Source organism: Poromitra crassiceps (genome assembly GCF_964638095.1).
Source record: "Poromitra crassiceps genome assembly, chromosome: 19".
Taxonomy (NCBI): Eukaryota; Metazoa; Chordata; class Actinopteri; order Beryciformes; family Melamphaidae; genus Poromitra; species Poromitra crassiceps.
This window is the reverse complement of record NC_139646.1, coordinates 8,025,055-8,045,054: the sequence shown is the minus strand read 5'-3', so window position 1 is coordinate 8,045,054 and position 20,000 is coordinate 8,025,055. Positions and strand designations below refer to the sequence as shown.

The following is a 20,000-nucleotide window of genomic DNA, read 5'->3' as shown; positions in this document are numbered from 1 at the left end:
GAAGAGATGGGCGATGATGACAGTGATAGCCACGAAAATGATGATGATGATGATGAAGAAGGAGAGGTCTGTATTTGTACAGCTAATTATACATGTCTTCCTAAAATATAAATCTATGCGCTCACCACTTGATCTCTCTCACTGTCTTCCAGGTGACTGATGATGAGTCATCAGAGCCACCAGCCAACATAGATGATGCCAAAGATGAGCTGTGATGTCACTGTGATGTCACTCTGGCTCCAGCCAACCAGGATCAATCTAGCAGCTTCCAGTGTTTCCTAATAAAACAACATTTTGGTCACATGGTTTTGAGCATTCATAACTGTTTTAACTGATGTGATTAGTTAGTATTTAGTTATTATAAGTTATATTTTTAGATTATAAGCATGCATTGAAACAGCTTTCAGTAGGTTCTAAACATTGCTTGGGTGTGTCCGCAACAGTTTTTACTTTTTTTTTTTTTTTAACTTTGGACAATTCATTGACTGGTTTAAATGTTTAAATGTCTAAAATTCCTACACCTGGATGTTGCATGCAATGTCTACCAATGTCATGAATAACATGGAAAAGCAGGCTACTTTTTTCATTAGTATTTTGAAATTTGATTTATACCTTTTTTAAATCCTTACTTAAACAGAAATGTTGTCCTGGGGTTGTAGTCGCAGGGGGATGGAGGGTTTTTCAACTTTCTATTTGAAAATCACATGAAAAATGACACTGACAACAGTGATCGCTGAAGTGTAAATGTTTATCAAGAATAAACAAGAGAATGTGTCACCTGTGCCACCTAACCTTTTCAACACTATAGCCGTGTCTGTTTGCCCTACTGTTTGCAGTGACATTGCAATACACCCACTGCAAGAGCCAAATCGGGAAAGTTTTAATTTAGGTTTGTTTGACGATGATTGCAAGTGATGATGTCATGGTTGACAGTGTAATAAAAATTGTGATGTCACTGTTGAGAGAACTGGGAGTTATGACACTTGCGGTATAAATGGTATAAATGTGTTTAGTTTCGAGCAGAACAGAGCGGTTTAGATTTTTAGTTGACGAGTGCGTCAGGCTAGAAGCAGACAGTTTTTTGACCATACTTCAGAAAGCTTTAAGAAGAACGTTTGAACCAAGAAAGCTAGGCGACAGCTAGCTCGAACGACCTGAACCAATCGTGTAACCAAAGAAGCTAAGCATATAGGAGCTAGCCAGGAAGGTGTTTCAATCGTTACCCAAAGAAACCTGAACAGAACCTGAATAAAGACACTTTGAGTTCAAGACAACTGAAGAGGCATCGGAGCCCTTCCTGCCGGCCACGCTGAGTAATTAGAAGTGGCAATCTAACAAGAAATAAGACCCCGAAGATTTTGCCGCTACAAAAGTCAGAAAACTAGAACCTACAAAAGTAAAAAAAAAAAAAAAAAAACTATTGACTTTACACCCACCAATTGTGAAGTATATTGGACAAACAAACACCTCCTCGAGCTAAACACATGTTGCCAGTAGGTGGCGCTATTACTATAACTGAATATTGGCATGTAGATGTCTTCAGGCGGGACTCTCATCAAACGTGAAGTTTGGGGCAGATTTAACAATGTAAAGTCGAGTTACCAACCACCACTTCCTGTGTTGTCAGTAGGTGACGCTACTATGACTATGCGCATGTCCAAATTGCACCAAATTCAACACTGCACTACTTCCTCAGGTTCCCAGGAACACACTCGGCAAGTGTGAAGTTGATCGAATGGTTGTTGAGAAAAACCCGTGGCAATAAAGGTGATTCTGATTGATGGGTGGTGAAGAGAAGAAGTGGTGGAGCCAATGTGCCACACAAAACAGCAGGGGGTAGATGGAGAGGCAGCATGTAACCGATGGAGAGAGCAGAGGAGATCAGGAAAGAAAGAAAGAAAGACGTATAGAGGGTAGTCTCTTAGAACAGACGAGTTGGCTTCCGCAATTTTCAAATGCTTCCGCCATACCGTCTGTACTTCGTGGGGGAGAATCATGCACCAACCGGAATGGGAAGCAGAAAGGCGGGTCTTCCGCTCATTAGTCCAATCAGAATCCAATATGCCGGCAGAAAGGCGGGTCTTCCGCTCATTAGTCCAATCAGACTCCAATATGCCGCATTCGCGTGTCGTGATTGGTCGGATTCCGTAGAACTTCCTTCCAGTCTGAAGGTTTTTTTCCCAACTTCCTTGTGCATGTTCTGCGGGTGTAACGTACAGACTGTATATAGCTGCATTCGCCGGATGTAGATGAGACAGTCTGTTTTAAGAGACTATATAGAGGGGCAGATAGAAACAGATAGTCATAGTTCTTATTCATGAAGTGCCGTGAGTGACAACACAGTGTGGTATAATGTCTAATGGTGGATCAAGGAGGTGCATGGTACAAAGGGTTACATAGATAGATAGATAGATAGATAGATAGATAGATAGATAGATAGATAGATAGATAGATAGATAGATCGATCGATCGATCGATCGATTTGTGGTGTGTTTAGGTGTGTTTGAGGGAAAGAGGAAAAAGATGATGGAAACCGGTAAAGACAGGTTTGTATGATGGAAACAGTTAAAGACAGAAGGTGCACGGGGCACGGTGGCGCAGTCGGTAGCGCTGTCGCCTCACAGCTAGAAGGTCCTGAGTTCGATTCTCGCCTGGGACGCTGTGGGCGCTGGAGTTGTGTCCCCCCCATATCTTCAGTGCCTACTGCCCAGGTGGGTTATCTCGTCGAAAGGGCCTTTCTGTGTGGAGTTTGCATGTTCTCCCCGTGCTCCCCAGGGGGTTCCTCCGTACATAACCCCCCACTAAAAACATGCAGAAGATCGTCATCCGACCAGTGACGACAACATCCGAAGTTGGTCGCCGGGCGCTGGAAAGAAAAAGCGACCACTGCTCCTGGCCTGCCCCCTGGAGGAAAGGACAAGCCAGGATGGGTCAGATGCAGAGGACAAATTTCACCGGCCACCGTCAGCATGAGTGTGTTTGTGGCCGCATGCATGTGTTGGTGTGTGACTGTGTGACAATAAAAGACGGGCTTGTCCCTCACTAACTGTTTGTATAGGGAACAGGTAAAGAGGGTGGGTTCATATGAGTGAAACAGGTAAGTAAGGTTGGACTGCACAAGGGGAACAAAAGTAGCAGCAGCGACGACAACCATATGAAAGAGCCACATGTTTCTCATTCCAGAGTGGAACAGGTTCACCAAGCTGTGATGTCAGGACTGCCACCAACATGGGAATTCTTTCTGTCAGCTGAGTTTCCTCATTTGTCAGGTAAGACCACTATTTTGATATCTCATATATATATACCATATGTCATTTCTGAGTACTACACTGCATGTATTTACACTCTGTATATGGAGGCAGATCTATACTTGTTTGGATCAGATACAGGTGGGTTATTGCTTGTTTATGTACGAGAAAGGTCCCATGTGAACATCTCTGGAGGTCCCAGGATAATTAGCTACACTGTAACTACGGCACTTTTCATGTCTGTGAGTTTTGTGAGTGTCCATTTCTCTTGAGGTGCACACAGTGAGGTGGAACTGCATCATTCACGTGTTTGTTGTGGTGCCATTTCTTAATGAGAGTGTTCAGCATTAGGCTACACAGTGACACAGTTTACACTGCTATTTGAATTGATGTATGTTTAACTGGGCAGCTGACAGCACCTGATTTCTAGGACTGACTTGCATATTTGAATATGGAACTAACTATGCAAATCACATAACAACTGAGATGCATATATATTGAATATATGAATATATGGAAGTCCATGATCTCCAACATTTCTTGATGTTGATCAATATGCACTGCTCTGGATTATTTGTGTACTTGTTCTATACAGTAAGTAATACAAAACTGGGGCAGGACACCGCCTGCCATATTAAAGCTAAAATATGTAACATTTAGAACTAGCATTATATTATTATAGCATTACAATATCTAAAAACGAGTAGACCTATGTTATATTTGTAGTTGTGTACTTACGGTCTCCGTCATTTTATTCAAGGACACATCAAATCAGATCATCAGGCTGTCAACCGGTTCTCTGGACAATTCATGGACTATTTTCGTACTTTTTCAAGTTGCGTCACCGTCAAGTTCTACATATTGGTCGTTTTTAACTGCTATATCTCACCGCCCTATAATTGGAGAGGGAAGTGCACAGCGATGCACAATTGCTCAACTGCAAGCGAGGCCAGATAGCGGCCGAGCTGCGTCTGTGAGCCTGTAAAGCGGCCGAGCTGCGTCTGTGAGCCTGTAAAGCGGCCGAGATATCGCTGGGAAACCAACGAGGGATAGTATTGTGACTCTAAAACTCTACAACGTTGTACCGGAAGTGCCCGCAACTAAAATGGGGGCGACTTTTGCCGCTATTCTGCTCTGGAGCAGAGAACAGCACTGCTCTCTATGTGCTGCCACTCTGGAGCAGAGAACAGCACTACTCTCTATGTGCTGCTCTGGAGCAGAGAACAGCACTACTCTCTATGTGCTGCTCTGGAGCAGAGAACAGCACTACTCTCTATGTGCCACTCTGGAGCAGAGAACAGCACTGCTCTCTATGTGCTGCCACTCTGGAGCAGAGAACAGCACTACTCTCTATGTGCTGCTCTGGAGCAGAGAACAGCACTGCTCTCTATGTGCTGCTCTGGAGCAGAGAACAGCACTGCTCTCTATGTGCTGCTCTGGAGCAGAGAACAGCACTGCTCTCTATGTGCTGCCACTCTGGAGCAGAGAACAGCACTGCTCTCTATGTGCTGCTCTGGAGCAGAGAACAGCACTGCTCTCTATGTGCTGCCACTCTGGAGCAGAGAACAGCACTGCTCTCTATGTGCTGCTCTGGAGCAGAGAACAGCACTGCTCTCTCTATGTGCTGCTCTGAAGCAGAGAACAGCACTGCTCTCTATGTGCTGCCACTCTGGAGCAGAGAACAGCACTGCTCTCTATGTGCCACTCTGGAGCAGAGAACAGCACTGCTCTCTATGTGCTGCTCTGGAGCAGAGAACAGCACTGCTCTCTATGTGCTGCCACTCTGGAGCAGAGAACAGCACTACTCTCTATGTGCTGCTCTGGAGCAGAGAACAGCACTACTCTCTATGTGCTGCTCTGAAGCAGAGAACAGCACTACTCTCTATGTGCTGCTCTGGAGCAGCCCTAGTTAACATCCTCTCTTGCTCTCATTTTGATCACTTCAAGCATAATGACACTACCTGGCATAGCTTTGCAATTACAGCTCTCCGCCAGAGGGGGTGCTGGAGCCCGCTAAGTACCCCTAGTTCCAGCGTCCCTGCGCCACGCTCAATTATCACCCCCAGTTGGTAGCCTACTGCATCTTAATCCATCCCATGTTCCCCTACTCCATTAGAGTCTTGTGATTAGCCCAGTTTCTCTAAAAAAAACGGACCAACAGTTTCCTTCCATCCACCGCTCCCACACATCCCATTATATCGTTCAAAATAAGGTTTACACTACTTTATAAACCAATGCTGTCAGTGGGATAGAGCCCCGGACTGTCCTGGTGGCTGAAAACAGAATTGCACTTCCAGGGTGAAAAACAAAAACAAATCCCTACCGTCGCTGCCGCGCTATGCATGCCGGACAGGAGCGGTGGAATTACACCAGGCTTGGTTTACTGTATCTGTAGGCCTACATGAGTCTACACTGACATGCTGGACCAGTGGGTGGTTTACTGCAATTAGAATCACAGAGATATTTAAATTACAATCAAATTACTTATTTAGGTTGAAAAACATACTGACTGGGCTGGATCCAGGTTAGGGATAATGGTGAACAATGGTGACCAATGGTGACCTGGCACTGTGTGTTTTGTGCGGTCTGCATTTCCTAGATTTCATCGGCAGCACCCTGTTTCATTTGATGATCTCCTGATGGACCCTCCGTCCTACGATGAGGCCAGTCTCCACCCTCCTGCTCTGGATAGAGGGGTATTCACCATCTCCCCTCCCCCTCCCTACGATGGGTCCCTTGCATCGCCGCCCACACCCCCTCCCAGCTACGGAGAAGCAGGTATTGTCTCTCTAAATTCAAATTCAAATGTGGTTTATTGGCCTAAATGTCTCAAGAACAATATGGCCAAAACATCCATCTCATCTATCTCTCTCTCTCCCTCACTTGCTCACCCTCTCTGCCAAAGTAGCGTCAGTTGCCGTGTCATTTCCTTATACTGTGGTCTGCATGGGTTATTACTGAAGTGTGTGCCTTTTGTAGTTACCCTGCAACCAGATCTTTTCCCTGTCCTGACTCCGCCCACAATGCCAACTGCTGTGACCTCACCCCCGCAGCAGACTGGACGCATCATCCATCAATCAACACAAAGTAACATGACTACACCTTTCTTTTTCCTCTCAATGTCATCATAGAAGGTTTAAACCAAGATAAACATCAGTGAACCTACTCTCTATTTATCCTGTTTTCTCCTCTCCTCCACCACCCCTCCTGTCTCACTCCCTCCATCTTTCATCTCTCTCTCTCTCTCTCTCTCTTTGTCAGTTAGAGTAATAGAGTCAGTAGAGAGCAGGCAGCAGAGAGCCAACCCAACAGTAGTGGGGGTCCAGCCACAGCACATATCCACACTGGAAGACAAACCCGGTGTGATACTGTGCCCCTACTGCCACCAAGTTGTCACTACTAAAGTGAAATATGTTCCTGGGGGCACTACCTGGGCCTTGTGTATACTCCTCGCAGGGTTAGGGTGAGGGGATCACACACACACACACACACACACACACACACACACACACACACACACACACACACACACACACACGCACACACACACACACACACACACACACACACACACACACATCATCTAGCATTTATTTAACGTCAGAATGCCACTGATTATTCTCAATGTATTTACGTGTGTGTGTGTGTGTGTGTGTGTGTGTGTGTGTGTGTGTGTGTGTGTGTGTGTGTGTGTGTGTGTGTGTGCGTGTGCATGCGTTTAGGTTGTTCTGTGGCTGCTGTCTGATCCCATTCCTGTGCCATGACGTGCAAGACGCATATCACTCCTGCCCACAATGCTATCGCCGCGTGCACTATTATAAAAGATCGAACGGCGAAGATTGCTCTGATGCTGCTAATGTATGAACCAGGCACTCAAGCATTCCTGAAAATATGGAAGAAATCTAGGCAAAGCCAGACTTTTGCACTTTTAGCCTGAACATGTATTTTTGACTGACTTATATAGAGCGCAGCAAGGAGATGAATCAAAGTAATCCTCCCATGCATATAAGGCAGAAAACCTAGTAAAAGCTTGTTCTTATCTCTCAAGCTGTGCCATGTCGTTTGCTCTACAACATTACATTAGGAATGGCTACATTATGACTGATGAAAAGAGAGTGGGAAGAGAGGACATCATGAAGCGGATGATGTCCAGGCGGAGGATCAGAGGCATGACAAGAGAAAGTGTAGGCTAATTATGATCATTTTTCACTTCATAATACAGCCTGCGTTTTAGAGTGTAACTCCCGTCATGTCATCTCCCAGAAATGACGGTTCTTACGGTAACTTGCTCGCATAAATCAGTACACAAACCATTTCCTACTGGTACTTAAATGTAGCGGAAGGAAACAAGACAAGGAACTTAATGACATTTACAGTACCGTGTCATTTCCTGGAACTTCCGGTGTAATTTCCTCGTATGAATCACTGTACACTACCATACTGTACAGTGTCCAGTGTAGTACAGGTATGAATCACTGTACACTACCATACTGTACAGTGTACAGTGTGGTACAGGTATGAATCACTGTACAGTATGGTACAGGTATGGATCAAGTGTAATAAAAAACAAAATGCTTTTGGCCTTTGCTAATTAGCTTTTGCTTTTTGTCTCAATGTACATAGTATTCTAAAAAAATATGTATTGCTTTACAAAAATAGATTTATTTATACAATAATATGTATTTATTTATCTATCTATCCATCTCTAAAATGACAGTTGTTGAGCTTTGTTTATATATGTATAGGCCTACCTTGAGTCAATGTGTAGATGTTACAGATACAGATGCTATTCAATCTCTTCATATTTCAGTGTTAGACAGGAAGAATGGAACAATTTGCAATGCAACAAACTTGTCACGGTTCAGCCTTGTCTCTAGTGCAGGGGTGGCCAAACTACGGCCCGTGGACCAACTGCGGCCCGCTGCCCGTTTTTAAGTGGCCGCCATGAATTTTGCTAAAAACGTTTTTCCGTTTTTCTGTTTCAAAGTTTAAAACGGAAAAACGAAAACGAAAACGGGGGAAAAAAGGGAAAAATAAAAACATTAAGAAAAAGAAACTGAAAAACAAAAACAAAAAAACGGATTCCCCCCATTTCGTTTTTTCAATTTAAAACCATTGAAAATGGGTTATACTTGGGCACCCTGACATGGTCTATTTATAAAAAAAAAAAAAAAAAAAATGAATTAATGTTTAATACTAATGTTATATTAAATTATCTCTGTCTTAACCTGTTGGCACAGGAAAAGAAAATTTGATAACATACAGAAATACCCATTGTAATAGGTGAGCGCATCAATAAACTATGTCATATATTTATTTAGGTAGAAATTCAATTTTTGATGGCACAAGGGTTTTCTGGTCCAATTTTTTTGCCGCGAAAACTGCCGCGCTTAATATTGTTTGGCCCGCGACTCCTTATATTTTTCTGTATGCGGCCCACAACCAAAAAAGTTTGGCCACCCCTGCTCTAGTGTCTAGTGTGTTTTCTGTGTCTCTGGTATCCCCTGTGTCCCTGCCTCCCCGGGCTGTCTCTCTGTGTGGTCATTGTTTGTCGGTGTGTGTGGCGTTGGCGTGGCTCCGGGCTCCCGCTTCACTAATATATATATATATATATATATATATATATATGCACACACAGAGCCTCTTTGACATGTTTCTGAATGTGAAAAGTTGTGAGGTGACATACAGTAAGGGTAGAGCTATTGTATGTTCATTCGGAGAGCTGAATAGGTTCTGCCACCATTTTCCTTCTCCTTAGAATGTGATTTATGCTTTGTGAAACTGCTCTGAAGATTGTACCTGGGTCTGCCTCCACACCACTAGGCGGAGACAAAGACCCATGAAAATGCTATTTAAGCACTTCCTTGTAAATGTATTTTTCACTTGACACTGACGAAGGCCCGAACCAGGCCGAAACTGTTTGTCTTTATGTCGTCTCAATAAATGTCCGCCACGGGAGCTATCTAAAAAATTGTGTTGCGAGCCCTTTTTTAGTTTATTTTCCTGTTTAGTACAGTTGAGCTCAGCACCAACCAGTGGATGTGCGTAAGTCTCTGGATGCATACAGTAAGGGTCCCACGCAAAACCGACCCCCCTCTCAAAACACCCCAATCGAAAACTGAATTATTTCTCTAGGCCTATTTTACAATGATGAAATCATTTAGGTTACTACAATAATTACGTCTACTTTTGATTTGGAATAAAAAATACCTGCTTTGATCAATTTCAGACGAATTGTGCACAATTCTGCAATATTCCATGTTTTACACACGCAGTTGTATTACCAAATTCCATTATTCTGTCATAATATGATAGAATCATGGATATTATGGCCCTATCACCTAGCACAGCTGAACCTCATCCTCTCATCAGGCCTGCTGCATATCAACCATTTGTCCCCAGATTGTTCCGCCTCACAGTCCCTCTCTAGGCTGCTCTACTCTAGTTTTCCCAGTTGGGCCTGGTGCCTGGTGCCTGGTAGTTAGGTGCCTGCAGGGTCCAGACCTTTGAATCCACCCACTCCACCAAGTTGGTTGCTTCTGGTCTGTAAAAGTAAAGTACCAATTACTTTGAAATCCCAACAGCACTCTGCTTTGAAGCCATTTACTCAGATGTTTTTTGGTTCTCTCAGTTCAGTTCAGTTCACTTTATTTATACAGGAAGGGATAAAAATGACATTTCACATGTACATATAACTGGCCTGACTCAGTTACAAACTGGTTTTCAGCAGGTTCCTGTTCTGCAGTACATTAAAACAAAAAATAATAATTATACAAGAACATGTTCAATTTCACTACATACAATATTACAGACCTAACAAAAACAATTACATTTACAGACATTCATTCATTCATCAATACGAAGACAGCAACAACAAAGATTAAAACCTAGGGGTGAGTCGGATTAGTGAATACAGGTGTTTTCTAGCATCAAATGTTGTTTGTAAGCTTTTTTGAAATGTGAGATAGAGGTTATTTCTCTGGTGTGAAATGGGATCTCGTTCCAAATTTTGGTGTATGTGTGGAAGAATGCTCTTAGTCCATAATTATTTTTGTATGCTGGTACTGGTATAAGTGCATGTGAGATTGATCTAGTGATGCGTTCTTGTCTTGTGTTGTCTCTTGGGAGTAAAGCTGTAAGTGTTGGAGAAGAGTTGTTTCTTACCATAAAATAAAACTTAATGGCTAGACTTTTTGTGTAGTTCTGAAAAGTTGGAGCAGAGGAGTGTGAGAGTGCAGTATAGTGGTGAGTCCAAGGTGGAAAGTTACCATGAATTTTATATGCTCTGTTGTAGAGTCTTGCTACGGGTTCTATGGTTTCCTTTGTCGTGAGTGACCAGATTGGAAGACAGTAGGATATTGTTGAAAGAAAAATTGCATGTAGGTATGTTTTTGAAACAGTGACAGTGAGAAATGGTCTAATCTTACTGTAAACAAATAGTTTCTGATTTGCCTTTTTGACTAGGTTATTGATGTGATGTTTGTAGGTGAGGTGAGTATCAAGTGTTACTCCAAGGTATTTATAGGTGTCTGTTATGGTTAATGGGTGATTTGCAAAGTGTATGGGGTCAGACATAGATATAGATTTATGTCTGACCCCTGTCTGCACTGGATTAGGTCGGCCTGGATTACAAACACGAGCACACCACAGTCCATCAGTTTACAATAAACCTTTTCATCTGCACTATACTCGTGAATGTGTCTGTATTTGGGTCCAAAGCAAACTAGCCGTAACAAAACTTTTATTAAACATTATCATCATCATAACTAAAAGGGAGCAAGTGGGCTCTGTGATTTTGCGATTTTTGTCCCGGATTTTGTCCCGGAAGTGATGTCACTCAACTGGAAGTGATGTCATCAGTGATGTCACTTGAGCAATTGTGCATTGTGACATCCCTGATGATGTCATCAGTGATGTCATAAGACTGATGATGTCATCAGTGTTGTCATAAGACTGATGATGTCATCAGTGTTGTCATAAGAGCAAAATCATCTTATGACATCAGTGATGGCCACGCGAGGCCACGCAGCAGCTGAGCTGCGGGCGAGGCCGTGCAGCAGCCGAGCTAGCGAGCGTGTGTAGCGTGCGACATGCCTAGTTGTAGTATAAAACGGCAACCGTTTTAAAAAACTGATTTTTTTTACACACTTCAGTGAGTGAATGTGAACTGCCACCTTTGGTTTCCTGATAGGCAGACATCCCAAAATGATACAGCTAATTAGCAAACACACCCCCACCCCCTTGTCAACAATTCATAAGCAAACGAACAGCAGCAACAGATGTTCAGTCTTCTGGCTTCTTGGGGGGTGGAGGGTTGAACTTTGGATGTGCAGTATGAGTGTAATCACCCATTATGTTTCTGATTGGAGGAATAAAGGCTTTTGCACACCAAGTACGTATTTATCGTCCAAAATTGTCACACGTTTTAAAATAAATATGACCTCATGTTGTGTCACTCATGTTTACAGACTGACTCCGAAACTTTCGTCTGTCATTAACGTTTTCTGAACAGGTTCGATTTTCTGCCTTTTTCGCATCACTCAAAAGGCTTTTGTGAGCTGTTTGACCTGTCTGTGTTTTCAGGTGACGGATTTAAAAATGCATACAAAAAAATCGGACTGTGTGTACAAAGACCTTAAAGGAACACTCCGCCCATTTTCAACCAGCTTTGTATCATTAGAACATCAGTAGTATATAAGAAAACTGTAAACGGTTTTGAAATCTGTCATTTAATTTGACAGTTATTGAGTGTTAAAGTGTGGACCAGTGACATCACTGGTCCACACTAACTCAAATTAATAACTCATTAACTCAAATCAACTCTCAATAACTGTCAAACTAGATGAATGATGAATAGTTTGACAGTTATTGAGAGTTGATTTGAGTTAATGAGTTATTAATTTGACTTAGTGTGGACCAGTGATGTCACTGGTCCACACTTTAACACTCAATAACTGTCAAATTAAATGACAGACTTCAAAACCGTTTACAGTTTTCTGATATACTACTGATGTTCTAATGATACAAAGCTGGTTGAAAATGGGCGGAGTGTTCCTTTAAGACTTGTTGCAACTGTCCCCAGTAGTGATGGGAATTACGGCTCTTTTTTTAGGAGGCGGGGGTAACTATGTTTATCTGTGAAATTACCACTATTTGGCTGCTCAGAAAGTCACTGGAAGTCACCTGATGTCATATCATAATTTGCATATCAATGTATAAGTTGTTATGCACACAGCGGTGTAGCCCGTTTTAAGTGCTGACTCCGCCCGCCCGGGCCAGTTTCGGTGCACGGCGGTACAGTTGACCCTATCCTACAGTCCCTGCTCTCAGCGGAGGGAGGGGGGCTGCGCTGAAGTGCTGTGATCATCAGACCTCTGGATTAGATAACCAACTAGAGAAAACCAGCATCCGCCATGCCAATTTATTGCCAAATGCTTTGGGATTCAATTATTTATGGTTTATGGCAGGCAGTGAAATTTGGGCACAATGATCAAAAGAATGGCTCTCAAGTACGACTCTGTTCCCTTCGTTCGTAGTACGTACCAAAGAGCCATTGAATAGAATCGGATCATTTGCGAATGTCACATCACTAGTCCCGTCTCCCCTAATAGTTAACGTTAACATACACCAGCATTCAGGGGCGGACTGGGATCATAATTCAGGCCGGGCATTAGATACCAAGCACGCCAGGCCGATACGGGCCAACCCGCGTGCCGGCGTCCGAAGGGCGGCGGCGAAAAATTTGGGCCATTTGAAGCTCAATTTGGGCCATTTGAAGCCCAATTTGGGCCGTTTGAAGCCCGATTTGGGCCGTTTGAAGCCCAATTTGGGCCAAGTCCAATTTTACAATGAGATGCACCCACTTTAAACCTGAATAAAGTAATAAAACCACTAGTAAACCAGTAGGCGGCGCCTGGCCTGCTGTTCAGTGAGTGGCCTGGCCTGGCCTGCAAAAAAAAAAAAAAAAAAAAAAAAAAAAATTCTTTGCAGGCCAGGCCAGGCCAGGCCAGGCCAGGCCACCGGGCATTTGCCCGACGTGCCCGATTATGCAGTCCGCCACTGCCAGCATTACAATATGAAGGAAACATAAGAAGATTGGTGCATAAGGAAACAGGTAAACACAGTAGGACTGTGGAAACAGGTGAAGCTTTGTTTTGATGTAGGCCTATGTTATTATGTTTGTATGTTCTTTTGACTGATATAGCTCATTCCTTCATGTACTTGTATGGCTTGAAATAAAACTGTTTCTGAAAAAAAAACAGTGAAGCTTGGTTTGAGGGAAACAGGTGAAGCTTGGTTTGACGGAAACGGATGAACCAGGTTGGACTGCAGGAGGGAAACAGGTGAAGAGCCACATGTTTCTCATTCCAGAGTGAAACTGGTTCAGCAGGCTGCTGAGATGTCAGGACAGCCGCCAACATGGGACGTCTTTCTGTCAGCTGAGTTTCCTCATTTGTCAGGTAAGACCACTGTTTTGATATCTCACATGTATCACACAGCTTCATTTGTGAGGCTAACATTGCACGTATTTACACTTTGTATATAGCGGAGACAGATCTATACTTGTTTGGATCGGATACAGGTTTGCTTGCTTACGTAAGAGGAAAGTCCCATGTGAGCGGCTCTGGACCAGGATACACACTAGCTATGCCACTTTAATGTCTGAGAGTTTTTAGGCAGAGTGTGATAGAAGTAATGTGACTAAATGTCTAATGTGATGAATGTGACTTACATTTTTCTTGAGTTGTGGTGAGGTGGGACCACATGATTCACATTTTTGTTGTGGTGCAATTTCTTAATGACAGTGACACAGTTTACACTGCTAAGTATTTGAATTGATGCATGTTTAACTGGGCAGCTGATTTCTAGGACTGACTCACATCTTTGAATATGGAACTATGTAAATCACATAACAAATGTACAGCAGCATAGAGTTGCTAAACTGACTCTGCCAATACCGCCCCCATCTGGCAGAGTCAGGTTATACTGCTGCCACAGTGGAGAAAACAATCTGCTCCGTTTCTCGTTATAATGAGAAGCTTTTCTCGTTATAATGAGAGCTTTTACTCGTTATAACAAGATATTTTCACCTTATAATGACATATTTTCTCATTATTATATGACAGGAAAAGTACTGAGAGAGGTAGCCTATAGTGTTTCCTACCTTTCTTTACTTTTCACTTGCAGCAACACACGCAGGATGTGGCTTAGTTATGTGGTTTTCTATAAAGAAAGGATAACAAAAACACAACTGAATGAAGGATAGGCTACCAAATTAATTAATTTCACCCATATGCAGTAATAGGCATAATCTTACCAACCTAATATAAACAGTGATTGTGAACAGATGAACTAATCATTGGCTACAATAATTACACTCTACACCATCACAAACAACCCCACACACAGGATATTAACAGTGTGAAGTTACCGCTAATGTTACCATGACACTTGTGGTCATTTATGATTCGTGTTAAAGGATGCTTTTATTGTGAAAATCGACATGCATGCTATATCCGGTCGCAGAGTTAGCTTAACTTCGATATCAATACGACACTTGAAACTTCGTATTTCTGCTCAATCATGAAACACCTTTTAACAGTACCAACAACAGAGGCAACAAATGTATGAGCATGTTTGGAACTCGACCGACCGACGCTGAGTCAGGTGAGCCGATGGCCAAATTAGCGTGGTAAACACATGGGGTAAACAGGTGTGAGTACGAACCGGATCTGCTCGCCCTACCGGAAGTGATCGGGGACGAGAAGTGCAGGAGCTGGTGATGTGGTGTGAGAACAACAACCATGATACTTATCAAAAACCAAAGAGCGTGTTGTTGATTTTAGAAAGAACACTATAGCCTCCTTCCCCCTCTTTCCATCAATGGAGAAGTGCTAGAGAGGGTCACCTCCTTCCGGTTCCTCGGGACCACCACGAATCACGAATCCCTATCATGGGATCTCAACACCATGTCTCAAGATCAGCAAATCCCATCAGCGACTCTACTTCCTGCGGCAGTTTAAAAAGTTCAGGGTCAGTCAAGCTAATAAAATCATAGCAGACAACTCTCATCCGGCACACTACCCCTTCAATCTCCTCCCATCAGGCAAGAAGCATCAAGAGCAAAACATCTTTCTTCAGAGATCGCACCTACCTCCAAGCTGTAAGACATCAGAACCTGCACTGATTCTTCATTATCTTTGACCTACACCACTTTAAACTATATGCACTTCTGCTGAATACGACACTGCTGGGTACTGTTCCCGAATGTTTTTTTCCCCTGTGTTTAATGGTTATTTGTATATTGTGTGCTGTTGCACTATCTTTGTCTGAGAGTGAACCAAGACAAATTAATAAACTCATTTTAGGATTGTCTGACAATCTATGATTAGAACCAAAAATTATACACATAGTTTTAGATATCTTGAGTATGAGTTTATTTGCTTTGATCCAATTGTATATAATGACCAGCTCTTCACACAGAACCTGGTTGAGCTCTGTGCATGCCCTGTGCGAAGTAAAGAGTAGAATCATCCACATACATAGTCAGCTTAGCCTTGTTGAGTACATGAGGCATATCATTACTGAAAATTAAAAATAGCAAAGGTCCCCTTGCGGGACCCCCTGTTTCAACAACACCCTACTATCTTTAGACTGGTAAATACACTGTGGTTTCAAATAGCTCCCTGCTGCTGTTTAGAAGTTGAGAAGTCACTCCCAGACTCACAATTATAATAGTTGGAATCGACTCCACAGATTTGGGATTTGTGCACCACCATGGACAACCGCTTTTAACTACAGGGAAGCTCGACTATTCAAATTACATTCAAATTACTGCATCAGATCTCTGTCTCTCCTGGTCTTCATCGGCAGCACCCTGTTTCGTTTGATGATCTCCTGATGGACCCTCCGTCCTACGATGAGGCCAGTCTCCACCCTCCTGCTCTGGATAGAGGGGCATTCACCATCTCCCCTCCCCCTCCCTACGATGGGTCCCTTGCATCGCCGGCCACACCCCCTCCCAGCTACGGAGAAGCAGGTATTGTCTCTCTAAATTCAAATCCAAATGTGGTTTATTGGCTTAAATGTCTCAAGAACAATATGGCCAAAACATCCATCTCATCTATCTCTCTCTCTCTCCCTCACTTGCTCACCCTCTCTGCCAAAGTAGCGTCAGTTGCCGTGTCATTTCCTTATACTGTGGTCTGCATGGGTTATTACTGAAGTGTGTGCCTTTTGTAGTTACCCTGCAACCAGATCTTTTCCCTGTCCTGACTCTGCCCACAATGCCAACTGCTGTGACCTCACCCCCGCAGCAGACTGGACGCATCATCCATCAATCAACACAAAGTAACATGACTACACCTTTCTTTTTCCTCTCAATGTCATCATGTCATCCTGTTTTCTCCTCATTTCCACCACCTCCTGTCTTACTCCCTCCATCTTCCATCTCTCTCTCTCTCTCTCTCTCTCTCTCTGCCAGTTGGAGTAAGAGAGTCAGTAGAGAGCAGGCAGCAGAGAGCCAACCCACCAGTAGTGATAGTCGGGCCACAGCCCATATCCACACTGGCAGACCTCCCCGGTGTGATACTGTGCCCCCACTGCCACCAAGTTGTCACTACTAAAGTTAAATACGTTCCTGGGAACAATGCATGGTGCTTGTGTATGCTCTTCACAATGATGGGGTGAGAGGAACACACACACATACAGACACACACACACACACACACACACACACGCACACACACACGCACGCACACAAAGTATTTGTGTGTCTAGTATTTATTTTACGTCAGAATGCCATTGATTCTTCTCTACATGTATACGTGTATTACATATGTACATATTGTGTGTGTGTGTGTGTGTGTGTGTGTGTGTGTGTGTGTGTGTGTTTAGGTTTGTCTGTGGCTGCTGTCTGATCCCATTCATGGTGCGTGGAATGCAAGACGCACATCACTCCTGCCCACAATGCCAAAATAAGCTGCACGTATACAACAGGTGATGATGTCAAGATACTAGTCTGTAAATAATGCCCCCGTCCCGCCCAAACCCACCAATCACAGTCCGTCCCTGAAGACTTCTACTAGATGTTTCTGAGGTTTGGCAGACTGGAAGGTTCTGATCTATGAACCAGGCACACAAGCATTTCTTTAAAACAAAAAAGAAGGAGGAAGAAATCCAGGCAAAGCCAGACTTTTGCACTTTTAGCCTAAGCATGTATTTTGTGTTGTAGAGCGCAGCGAGGAGATGAACCAATCCTTCCATGCATAAGCCAGACAACAGCTAGTAACACCTAGTACAAGCTTGTTCTTATCTCTCAAGCTGTACCAAATCGTTGGCTCTCCAGCATTACATTGCACTGAGGAAGGGCTACATTATGACTGATGAAAAGAGAGAGAAGGGGGGACATTTATCATGAAGCAGATCCAGGCACAGAGGCACGACAAGACAAATTGTAATTAAGATTATTTTTCTCATGACTCAGGATCACTTTATTTTGACAACATTCAGAAATTTAAAAGTAGCAATGGCCAATATGCTCTTTACATTTCATATTTAGTCTGTGATAAAGGGGGTAAAGAGCAGCATGGATATTTAGTTGTTTTTCTTCATTACAGCAAACAAATCCTAAAGGAAACACAGTATTTATTCTAATGTGCAGTTCACCTTTGAGTTATTTTTTTTTAGGCGTAAATAGGTATAGCACATACTTATGACTTCAGTCATTGAAGCTGAGCACATTCTATGTCCAAATCCTATGTCCAAATCCTTTCCAAGTATCATTACATGCATCATAAAAATCGCATTCTCATTATTTTGCAACACAGAAACGAGAAAAGATCTGAAAACAAATGTTAGGGAGAAAGCGAGAGAGGCTTTATATAAGTCGTAATTGCTCCCTTCTTAGTGGACGGAGTGAAGGAGAGGAGAGCAGGGCACACCCCCCCCCCCCCCAGATTTAATTGTTTATTTTTATTTCTTTAATAGATAGATTCTTGTTTTAACTTCCCCTTTTTAGGGGGTGAATGGTATTCATTGTTGTAATGATGTGTAATGCTGTTTCTCTGCCAAGTTGGACTCAACTTCTGATATTTTGCTCCAAAATTGTTATTACTATCATTTATCATTCTATCATGTTGATAGGAAAATTAAAAATGTCACTTTCACAAAGTCCTGTGCTTATTTATTTTTTCTTTCACCATAGTAATTAATGTGTGTGTGTGTGTGTGTGTGTGTGTGTGTGTGTGTGTGTGTGTGTGTGTGTGTGTGTGTGTGTGTGTGTGTGTGTGTGTGTGTGTGTAGGTGTGTGTGTGTGTGCGTGCGTGCGTGCGTGCGTGCGTGTGTGTGTGCTTTTCTGTTTGCATTTGACCTTGCCGAGCCAAATAGTGTAAGGCAAAGGGCAAAGTGATATTAGTGATATGAACAGCAGCCAACGGCAGAGATACAGCAGGGCTCAGATAGTTAATCAGCTACAGACTGGTGGGCCAAGCACCACAGATAACAATGGCATTCACAACTACCAGCTCAGCACTGACACATGCACGTACGCGCGTGCATGGCCGTAACTAGCTATGAGAACGGGGAGGTCCGGACCTCCCCTAATATTTCAGAGAAAAAAATAAAACAATCTGCATGGAAAAGCATGAAAAACACGGGATCGCTTTTATTTTGAAACGAAAGGCAGGTCAGGCAGGAAGTCATCTGACGCCGCGTCCGCGGTAACTTAATTCCGAGAGAGCAGCAGCATGGTGGTGAGTGATGACTGTCTGTCTGCCTGGCGAGATAATTGAAGGTGAGCGAGCTGCGAGACAGTGAGCGAGTGAACGACAGACAGTGAGTGACACTGACAGATTTTTTTAGCAACAACCAAGAAAGTAAGTGTCTAGTCTGTCTCTTAAGTAATGTTACCTGTGTGACACGTTGGGATGCTACTGGCTAATCATGCATGATGCCAATTGCCAAGCTCCCGAAGTCAGGTATGCAGGTGGCTATATGCATGGTTTCAGTTTCATGACCCAATAAGTAACAAAAAGAGGTGATGTAAAGTTAAAAACAACATAATATATTTTATTTTATTTTTCAATCGTTCCTATCAGGAATAAATAAATGTCCCTCTGTATGTTTTTTTTATTATCGATGATGACTTTGTGTGTTGTGTACGGCTTGGGTTGTGTACCTGTGTTTGTAGGTGTCATTTTGATATGAATTTGGCTAAAACAGTTTGTGTTTGTTAGTTACAATTATGTTGACAGGAGAGCTGAGCAGGTGGTGACATGAAAGAGAATATACTGAATAATGACATCACAACAGTATAATCCTAATGTTGATTTAAAATGATATATTACTCTAAATATGGCTAAAAAAGGGGGGGGGGGAACTCAATTTTTTTTCACCTCCCCTATTTCAGAACCCTGGTTACGGCCCTGCGCGCGTGCACACACACACACACACACACACACACACACACACACACACACACACCTGCCAGCCCTTCCTCTCACCACCCCCTCCATACCTTCCCGTCAAAGCCTGTTCCAGCATTCAATCTGTCAGTCAGTCTGTGGCTAAAGCAACATGAGGACACTGTTGCTGCTGGGGCTGACCGCCTTCTGTCTGTGTGTGTGCGTCTCCGCCGACACACAGCCTGAGCGACAGGGAGACAAATCAATCGCCGAGCAGGATGGAGTTTTACAGCTGAAGAAAGGAAACTTCAACAGAGCGCTGAGAAGACACACGCAGCTGCTTGTTCAC

General features: G+C 43.2%; 3 protein-coding genes across 3 annotated transcripts in view; all 3 read left to right on the top strand.

Moving 5' to 3' along the window:
• Positions 1 to 775, top strand: part of pdia2 (protein disulfide isomerase family A, member 2) — a 7,376-nt gene extending 6,601 nt beyond the window's left edge. The window contains exons 10-11 of the mRNA XM_083655568.1: positions 1 to 66; positions 153 to 775. The exon at positions 1 to 66 is cut by the window's left edge and continues 75 nt beyond it. Of these exons, the coding sequence (XP_083511694.1) occupies positions 1 to 66; positions 153 to 215 (129 nt within the window). The 3' untranslated portion in view covers positions 216 to 775. The remainder of the gene's footprint in view (positions 67 to 152) is intronic.
• A 12,855-nt stretch (positions 776 to 13,630) lies between these two features.
• On the top strand, positions 13,631 to 18,358 carry LOC310793794 (lipopolysaccharide-induced tumor necrosis factor-alpha factor homolog). Its single transcript, XM_083655682.1, has 5 exons — positions 13,631 to 13,708; positions 16,122 to 16,287; positions 16,491 to 16,598; positions 16,732 to 16,933; positions 17,145 to 18,358. The coding sequence occupies exons 2-5, from the start codon at positions 16,149 to 16,151 to the stop codon at positions 17,248 to 17,250; spliced, it is 555 nt and encodes a 184-aa protein (XP_083511808.1). The 5' UTR covers positions 13,631 to 13,708; positions 16,122 to 16,148; the 3' UTR covers positions 17,251 to 18,358.
• A 1,465-nt stretch (positions 18,359 to 19,823) lies between these two features.
• The window catches only part of LOC310794343 (protein disulfide-isomerase), a gene marked incomplete at both ends in the record, with an annotated part of 7,132 nt that continues 6,955 nt past the window's right edge, over positions 19,824 to 20,000 (top strand). The window contains one exon of the mRNA XM_083656326.1: positions 19,824 to 20,000. This exon is cut by the window's right edge and continues 4 nt beyond it. Coding sequence (XP_083512452.1) covers positions 19,824 to 20,000 — 177 coding nt within the window.

What these genes read in the sequence shown, in the direction of transcription:
- LOC310793794 (XM_083655682.1), top strand. Translation starts at nt 16,149, where the DNA reads ATGGACCCTCCGTCCTACGATGAGGCCAGTCTCCACCCTCCTGCTCTG. An exon ending in TCCCAGCTACGGAGAAGCAG is followed by an intron (nt 16,288 to 16,490) that starts GTATTGTCTCTC and finishes TGCCTTTTGTAG; the next exon opens with TTACCCTGCAACCAGATCTT. An exon ending in ATGCTCTTCACAATGATGGG is followed by an intron (nt 16,934 to 17,144) that starts GTGAGAGGAACA and finishes GTGTGTGTTTAG; the next exon opens with GTTTGTCTGTGGCTGCTGTC.